Below are 9,614 nucleotides of genomic sequence, written 5' to 3'. Positions count from 1 at the left end.
AATTACAGAAAGTGAAATTGCATTCTGCTTATCTAAATTCCCCACACAGTATCTATATACAGTTTTTATACTTGGCCTGCATTTAAAATGTCAGGCACTGTTCCACACCAGAGGCTCCTGCCTGTCAGTCTGAAGGAATCATTATTATACATCTCTTGTGGTTATTTAAAGAAGTTTTTTCTTGATTATGCTTTTGCTTATTTAAATAATTACTGTTGCTGGCTGTAGAAAACCGTTTAGAAATGCAGTTTTAGCACAGGGAGAGATGAAGGCAGGGAAAACCTTTCCAGATGGTGAGATTAACTGACAATCACCTTAAATATTCAGAGGTTAAAAATACAGACTTTTTAATGGTCAGTTTTCTAAGTCTATTACAAACTGCCTTACTCAAGATAATTTCATTGGTGCCACTGTTAATAGGAAATCTTATTTTTATCCACATCCCCACAACTTCAAAGCTATTTTTCAGTAGTCAATATATGGAATTAGAAGTTATGAAACCTGTTGAAGAGGAAGCAGTTTGGTGCAAAACTGACAACTGGTATTGTTTATGTTCAAAGCAGCAACAACACAGAACCAAATTATGCTTTTGTTGGCAATAAATTGAGGTTCAGTGAAGAAAAATGCATCTGTGATGGAACCATAATTGATGGATGGGGCACACATGCTCTGCAAGCAGTATTTGTGAAAAAGAACACAAGAAAATAAATTATCAGAACTTTATTTCTGTTACAAATTATCACAATCACAATTAATATAAAACAGAAAGCACTGAGGAAACATGACTGTTGGATACAAGATTTATCAAGGTGTAAAAGCCTCATCCAAGACTCTACTACTAGAAAACCTGTGACTGTGTATTAGAGAAAAGATTCCTATGCATCAAACACCAAGTGAAAGAGAATAAGCAGCAGGGATTGCTCCTTATTGATATAATAATTGACAGGGATTAAACACCTTCCTGTTATACAAGTTTTTGAAGGAAATGGAAGTCGGAGCATTATTTCTACCCAAGAGTCTTTTCTGGAGCAGACTTGTTTACAATTAGCTATTAAGAAAAGCTTCAGCAGACAACACCAATCTTCATTTTAACTTATCCATGTTGTTCATACATTAGACAAGCTACTTCCAAAAGCATTTAAGTTCTAGTCATGAGACTTCACACGCTCTCTTACACTTGCTGCATAAGGCTAAAAAGAGTCACTAAAGAATGGGAGGTTGCATTATTGCTTTGTAACAGGAACTTAGATGGAAATTCTTTATTGAGCTCCAAATAAAACATTGTTGCATCACTATACAGTTAAGAGTTTCAATATACAATTATTTTAAAAAGTGTATGTATGCTGTTATACACTTTAAGGCTTTCATACAAGAAACGCTGAGCAGGATTTTCATACTCGGTCTCGTCAGTGTCTGAGCACACAGGTAAGTACAGTGCTCTAAGCAGTCCATAATTAACATGGCAGAAGTTCCTGAAAAAGAGCAAAATACACTTTATTTGTATATATCTTGAGACTAGAGACCATGAGTTTTCTGAAGCCTGTCAGATTGTAAGTAGAGGAATTACACAATTACACATATAATAAATATATGTAGATCTAGACAAGCATTGCAGAAACTGCTATCATTGAAATTCAGTGGAAATTTTATAAAGATTAAATAAAGCAAATTGATGATATGAATAATTGTGCCAATTAACATTACTTTTTTGAACAGTAACATACAGTAACAGTCCAGTGTTAGAGTGCAGAACCCTACTAGAATGACACTTATAAATTTGTCACAATGAAGAAAGGCTGCCTTCTACATTGGCTTTCTTTCATGTAGAGGCCTTTTTAGATTATTTTTCCCTCTGCTCAAAAGCAAATGGATTTAACTTAAGAGATTACTCCACAGAAAAAAAAACACCCACAAGAGAAATACAATGCTATTGCATGTAATTTGAGGAAATGCCAAGAAAAGTTTTGCACTACAAAAATAAAGTTTTGAAGAATACCCAATACCATTTGTTTAAACTGATGTACTTTATTGTGCACACATAGGACATGAGAATTGATATAACAGTCTTCTTTTAAGCGGCATGAAAACACTTTTTCTTAGGAGAAATAAGATGTACCAATTTAGAGCATTGGAAAAAGGAAGACCTAATTCATGTGGAAATCATTAAATGGTGCACTGAGACCGTCTACTATCAGGGAGCCACGCTTTTCCACCCCAAAGGGAACTTAAAACAATTTAAGGTTCTCTAGGACTTCAGGGTAGAGTAGTAGAGAATCACACCTGCTGATCCTCACACATTCATCCTCCACACTGGAGGCAGTAAGAAAATATGGCATTAAATAAAAGAGTTGGATAAACAATTCAGAGCACTGAATCAACTTCTGATTCACTTATTTATCTACTAGCCACCCTTGCCACTAGGTATTTTAGTTTCAACCCCTGAAGCTTCATTCTGTCTATTTAATATAATACATGATGTTAGCAGATGAACACTTCCTATGTAGTTCATCATATTATGTGATTTAGGATGTGATCAGAAGGAGAGATTGTGCCAAATGTTATAAATATTTTTAAAAGATATTTATATATTCAGTTTTGCCATAGCAGTTCTAGCAGCTGGTATTAAATCTTTGCCCTCTGAGCCCCAAAGGGGAGAAATCTTCTTCAAGCTCTCCTACTCTTGGAGTCCTTTGATTTAAGCCTTTAAAACGGTCAAAACAGTTCTAAAGCCATTTTGTATGTACAAAAGGTTCCTTTAGCTTGTGACAACAGCCTCTTAAATTTACTGCAGTACACAGAGGCAGTGCAACTTATGCAGTATTTCACAGTCTAGAGCTCTATTTATCTGAGCCTTGTCAACTAAAAGCACTGAGATCATGAGGTTAGCAGGAAGAATTACCATTTCAAGTAGATAAAAAAATCTGTTTTATTTAAAATGTACGCCATCTGAGCATAAATACAGTTAAATTATTTCTTACTTTATATATTGAATTGACCAGAAACAGTAGAGCCAGCAGCTATTCTTTAGCTAATGTTTCTTAATGGATTTGCTCTCCTTCAATTAATGCCATAAATCAGTCTGCTACTTGTACAGAAATGCTTTACTTTGAAAATCAGTTTACAAAATGTATTTTTTATATTTTAGACAAGTTTGCTGACCAGATTAGAGCTTTAAATTCCTATTTGAAAACTACAAGCATCAAATTACATTTGGTTTCTTCAGCTTCCTCTGTCCAATCAAACCCTTAATTATTTGAGATGCTCTCAAAGCCATGCACACCCTTCAATAAACTGCCAGGGGAGCGTTCACACAGTGACAGGTGAATGTTCTGATTAATGAAAATTTAAAACTATTACTTTTCCAACCAAAATTGAACAAAGACAGTGACACTAACTTAAAGCGTTGTGCAGAATTAAGGACCTGATCAAAAGTACCATTATCTATTTAATCATTTCACAGATGAGTAAATATACCTACCAAAGCATCAGAAGATTAGGGTTTTTGTTCTTTTGGCTGTCCAAGGAGGTGAGTTTCCTGACAAGAGAGAAAAAGAAAAAAGATTTTACTAAATTTCAAAGAATTTCAAATAAAAACTAAAGAAAACAACATAAATCAAACTATAAGTAATAGAAACAATGCTTAAAAAAAAGCTTTAGATAACATTTGCAATGTTTAAGTTACTAGAATTTATGGAAAAATAATATATTACAAACTACTGGTTATGAGGTTTTACAGTTGTTTAATAGGGAATAGTTTGTCCAAATTTAACTAGCTAATCTAAGGCTTTTTAGATGACTAACACAAATTAAACGTTTTAAAATGAGAATTTAGGTGTCCTCACAAGTCTCTCCTACATTCTAAAATGAAACTTTCAAAGTTGTAGCCTCCCTGTTTTTATTGGTTATATTAAGATAACTTAAGTGAGATTAAAATCTTATTTGATTTATTTACCTTTGCAAATGAAGACCGTTTTAAGGGTTACACATCCTCTGCCTCTGACGAAAGCGACCTCAATTAGTCAAGTCAGAAAGTCTTTAAAAGCTTTGTGTTTATTGCTTCCAGCACGGAGCGAGGTGGTCATTAACGTACCAAAATTCTCTTAAAAATTCCAAAGTTGCACTAGTGAAAAAACGCTCAACAAGGTGAAAACTAGTCACATCTTTTTCCAGAAAATTCATTTGCTATTTTAAACCATTTTTTTTTAACAAAAGGCTTTTGATTTAATGTGGCACTCAAGCAGATCCATACCATTTGGATATTTTAAACAGCATTTATATCTACTGTGAGTATATAGAGAGATACATTTAGGTTTAAACCATTTTGTTTTAAAAGAAGTTGCACAATGTTTAATATGAGCCTTTTATGCTGATCACTGTTAAACATTTCTCCCTGTTTACTACTATTTATGAAGTTTTATTATAAGATAAAGCATAAAATTAATCTCACACACACTGATTTTCTTTCAAAAGTTTATTTAGTATCAAGCAAGGGTAAAACTTTGCTTAACACTACAGAACATTTCAAGACTTGAGTTACAAAATACCACATTATTCGCATTTGTAGTTTGCTTCCCTTTTTACGCATGTTTGCAAAGAGAAAATCTAGCAAATGGCTGAAAATAAAAGCTAAAAACTAAATTGTTGAAAACCTTTAAAATAAAAGGTTACGCTTATGTTAAAAAGAATGGACTAACGTATTTAGTAAACCTATTTTTTGTTTAACACTAGTTAATCAAAGGTTATTTTTTTGATCACCTATTCTTTCAAACACAGTTTGGAAATAACAAAGTTCCTTGTTTTACATATCTTTCTGTCCAGGTTGTTCTTTCAACAAAATGTTTTAAGTTCAGTCCATCCATTCAGATTTTTTATGCACTTTGAGTTAATAAAAAGGGATTGTTCATAGAAAAAATTACTTTGAACAGTATACAGGACTGGTGGAGATTGGATATTTCACAACATCAGACAGTACAATCAGTATCTGGCATATGGCTGGTCTCTGTAGACTCCTTTTGTTGTCCTTGCAGAAGGTGTCTTGTGTCGTGAGTTGGTCCATTCTTCTTGCCCTGCAAGAAAAGAAAATATGGTCAGAGCCCTTCCAATATTCTCAGACACTGAACGTAATTTTTCTTATCTGTGAATCAAACAGCCACATTCTGTTTACAGAAACCAAGCTGTACAAGTCTAACACTTGAAACAAGAAATCTGGGTACAGCACATCTATCTGAGCTATCCCACAGGGATTTCTCAGCACACAGGAACAGGGAACGTGGCAAGCTAATAGCAAAAATATTTACGACTGTCGAAATTTAACTGGAACTGGGTTGTTGCAAATGCACAGAAATGTCAGCTCCCACAGCAGACACACCAATAATTGCAATGGGATGAAATGAATGGGAGGTATGAATTATGTATAAGGAAATAAGCTGCCCTCAGAAATAAGTTTCTCTGCATCAGTGCCAATTTAGGCCTAATTCAAACACGCAAAGTAAGCCTCAAGTATCACTGTGGCTTTTAACATCCTAAGGCCAGGATTCTATTTCTCTGGAGGCAAACATACACCTCCTCTGAAATTCAAGAAATAGGAGAGAAGATTATTAAAAATATATTAAAAAGACAAGGAACATTGGTTGTTTGAATTTTGGCTATAAAATAAGTTTGTGAAAAAGCTTGTGCCATCTTTAATGGTTCATCATCGTACCACATTTAATGGCAATAAATATTTTTAAAAAGTAGCAAAAATTATCTTAAATGAGAGTCAGACCTACTATGCCAGGCAGTTGCAAAAGGGAAAACATAGGATTAAACACAGAATATAAGGAAACTGAGTACTTAGGTACACTTTAATGATGGAAATAAATCAGAGTACTATGTCACATCTGAGAGAACAAAAATAAAAAAAAAGCAGCAAAAAAAAAAAATCCCCCAAAGTAAACACACCTTAAAACAGTGGATGTGTTTCCATACATATTTTTGCAGAACTGTCCTGCCCTAAACAGAAGACAGGTGCTCCAGTGAACCCAATGCAATCCAGAAACTAAAATGGAACTAAAATGTATGGTAGAATAGAACACAGACATTACTTTGTCTTTCTAGGCCATTAAAAAAAACCCCAAAAAAACCTCAAAAAGAACCCCTGCACTTTGAATGCTGAGGTAACTTGCTCTGACATGAGATATCTGAAATTAGATTACAAGGATTCATATGTCAAGGGTTCAGTTTCACAATCCCTTTGCAGAAGCCTCATCCTAACTATTTTTTAATAATATAGGTAATAGGTGGCTGCCTGCAGGGTGTAGGCTATAAATCATACCCAGGTGGTCAGGACATCTGCCTAGGAGGTAAGAGGAACAAGTTCAAATTCGGTGTAAGGCTGAAAGAATTAAACTTTCACCTCAGGCAATTTTCAGGGGTATCTGGCAACAACCTCTTGCGCTTCTTCACCACAAAGAAAGCAAGACTTAAAAAAAGAAAAAGACCCTGAGCCTAATAGTATGGGCAGCTGAAGAGTAGGAATTAAAGTATCCTAGCTTTTAAACACTGCTGCAAGAACTGTTTAAATGAAAAGAGAAGTCTGAGTTACAGTTTAAGGGGAATACTTGCTCTTTTTCAAGCAGTTGATAAATTAGCAGGGTAAAGAGTTATCTTACTGTTTCTTAGTTTTCATTTTGGTGATGTCCAGGGCTCCAAATCCTAAAAACACTGATATTCTTCCTACATCCTCTCAATTGTCACCTGAGTTTCTCAGAGGAAACGTTTAAATACCTCCTGAGGATCTGAATCTCCTCCCAGCCAGCACTAGACAGCTACCTGCTCACCAGGCAGTGTTACTTATTTTGAGACATCTAATATTCTTTACCTATAGTGAAGATGATTATTATCTCTAACTGTGCTTTTAAGGGATATACTTGATTTCTTAAGTGTCTAACTATTTATATGTGCAAAAACTACAGTGGTTGCAACCCATAATCATTCTTCAAGGTATTTATAGTCTTTCTCTCAACTTGAATAAATACATCACTTAATATTCTGAGTGGCTGTGCTTTGATAAATAGAAAACCAATTTTAAATGCAAAAGCAGTGAAAAATCCATATTTTCAACCTTAAATACTGCAATCAATATCTCTCCCTGTCAGTCTATCTACATTAAGCAGTTTCATATATTTTTTCCCCCATCAATTTTGCATTAATGAAATAGTCTTAGAAATATCACGTTTATAATGGCAAACAGTTTATTTTAATGCTGAAATAAAGATTTAAGCTATATATCTATCAACACCAACTGAAAGTGCTGGGGGACAGAGGAATTACAAGTGACCTCTTCTTTTGATGAGCTGTCTTTCTCCTTAAGCAAAATAATGAGTTTAAGCAGATACACTGGGCAAACTACTGCATTAGGTGCATTTACCACAACTTAAGGTCATTTTAGTTTCAAGTAGAAAGCACTACCACATGGAGTTAGAAATAGACCTCAGAAAAATTCAACTAGAGCCCTAGTTATTGAAGCATTCAGTACTCAGAATCACAACTTTTACACAGGTTACTAAAAACCCTCACATGTTTGAGATTTGAGACACCTAGATTGTACTGCTCTGATCTCTATCCAGAGACTTAACGTTTACCCCTTAAGAAAAGGTGCCTTTTAAAATGCTTTATGCTTCTAATCCGTAACAGATTTCTTTAATTAAATCTGTCACTACCAGACTGCTATCGCAAAAAAAAAAAAAAAAAAGAAAAAAGTTATCTTTACAACTGGCATATGTTTTTTGCTTCATTACGCAATGTTTTGTCTCTCTACAGAGTAACCTGCTGCCCTCATGTCTATTAGCTACCTAAAGTACTTCCCTAACCTTTACATAATGACTCCCTGCTTGATTTCCCAAGACTGATGCATGAAAATGAACTAAAACAAAAGAACCATACAAGGCTAAAAAACACTCAATTAGGCCCTAATTCAGCTGGGAGCTTCAGCAGATTCCTACCTTGTACCAAGTCTCAATACAAGCTGTGCCACACCAGAAGCATTTGCTTTTGGCAGCCAAAAGTTCCCGGAGAAAGGTCTTCCACCCACATTTTTTTTCTTAAATCTCATTGAATGTGACATGAAAAGGCTGAGTGCATCATGATTTAAGTTTTATTTTCTCTACTTCCCTGGTGTTAGTTGCCCATGACTGCGTTAGCTAACAGACCACAGAGGGCATTTTTCTCAATAAGCACACGAGGAGCTCTGTGACATCTCAGGAATCCCTGAGCAGCCATTACCTGCTGCAGGACTAAGCCTTGCTTCACAGAAATTATCCTTTCATTATGTTTTTTTTTTTTTTCCCAGAGTCTGCTGTGCAGGATTGAGCTCACAAACCACTCACCGTAGGAGTCGTAGGTGTCTTCACTCAGTCCGTGGCCATAGTCGTAGTAATCTGCTCCACTGCAGGGCAGGAGGGGCATGGAGAGAAGAAAGAAAACATGACAAGAAATACTTATTACACATTCTCAAGCTGAAAAGAAAGCTTGAAGGATATAATACATGCCCTAAGAAAGGTAAGTATCCATGTGACAGTGACAACTGAGGTCCTGCTTGTTTATTAATTGGAAACTGTATTTAATTTCGTTTAGGATTTTTTTTTTTAAACACTTGTAAATGTGGATATGAGACTTTTCAATTTAAAATTATAGTTGGGGAGGTTAAAAGATCTTACAAGTGTTAATGAAAAAAATGGAGATATAGGCACTGAACCAATTAATTTGTCTTATAAATTCCTTTTCATTGCCTACTGTTACCTAGTATTTCACTTTTATATCTCCAAATTCACTGATAAGAATGCAATAAAGGGTAAACTATTTGATGATTGGAGTGTTATACAGCTGCTGTGTGTGCACAAGTTCCAGTGCCTTCAAAACCAGACAGAAGAATACAAATATAAAGGCTATCATTTTAACAGGAAGAAATGACAATAGCAGCTATGTTAAGAGATGAAATCTGTAGTTGTTAGGATCCAAATGTGTGGATGAATACCACAATCATGGCCTAAAACAGTCCTCCATTTCATAATGGTTTTGATATTTGTATTAAGACCCCTGAATGAAAACTGAAAAATTAGACATAATTCCATTATGCTTCCTTATTTCATGCAACTCTAGCTACATGCAGTCTTTTACACAGGATATGAAAAGCAAGTGCCTAAATAGTTCTTTTCCTTTTCTTTCCAGCCACAGCCAGACTCAGGGCTGACAATATTTGGAAAATACTCTATGAAATGATGCTACCAGAGCAGTAGACTCTTAAACTTTTTATTTCCCTTAATGGATTTATTCTACAAGGAAAGAACTTCTCATAGAATCACCTCCTGAGTGAGAAGGAAATCACTAATATATGATCACTAGCAAATAATTACTGATATTGACAAAATGTTCCTAACATCAGATTGATTGCTAACAAAATAAACAACAGAGTGAAAATAAACAATTTATAGCCTTAACATGAATTAGCAGGTAAAGCATTTATATAAAACAAACAACACATCTCAATTACTTCTGAACTGAAAAAAGACTGTTGTGCTTGAGTTGTTTGTGTTTTGGTTTGGGTTTCCTTTTTTTTCCCTTAAACTAAAAATTTG

General features: G+C 34.8%; 1 protein-coding gene across 2 annotated transcripts in view; it reads right to left on the bottom strand.

The window, feature by feature from the left end:
• Positions 1-705: 705 nt before the first annotated feature.
• Positions 706-9,614, bottom strand: part of LOC117001197 (KH domain-containing, RNA-binding, signal transduction-associated protein 3) — an 89,381-nt gene continuing 80,472 nt past the window's right edge. Inside the window, exons 8-11 of one of the 2 annotated variants that reach the window (XM_033069329.2) lie at positions 8,367-8,425; positions 3,953-5,066; positions 3,479-3,535; positions 706-1,472 (exon numbers count right to left, since the gene is read on the bottom strand). In XM_033069329.2, coding sequence (XP_032925220.1) covers positions 4,975-5,066; positions 8,367-8,425 — 151 coding nt within the window. In that variant the 3' untranslated portion in view covers positions 706-1,472; positions 3,479-3,535; positions 3,953-4,974. The remainder of the gene's footprint in view (positions 1,473-3,478; positions 3,536-3,952; positions 5,067-8,366; positions 8,426-9,614) is intronic. The other variant, XM_042779626.1, reaches the window with a different exon arrangement.

The sequence above is a fragment of the Catharus ustulatus genome, chromosome 1, assembly GCF_009819885.2.
Source record: "Catharus ustulatus isolate bCatUst1 chromosome 1, bCatUst1.pri.v2, whole genome shotgun sequence".
NCBI lineage: Eukaryota > Metazoa > Chordata > Aves > Passeriformes > Turdidae > Catharus > Catharus ustulatus.
Note: the sequence above shows the minus strand (reverse complement) of the source record. Positions and strands in the feature narration are given on the sequence as shown.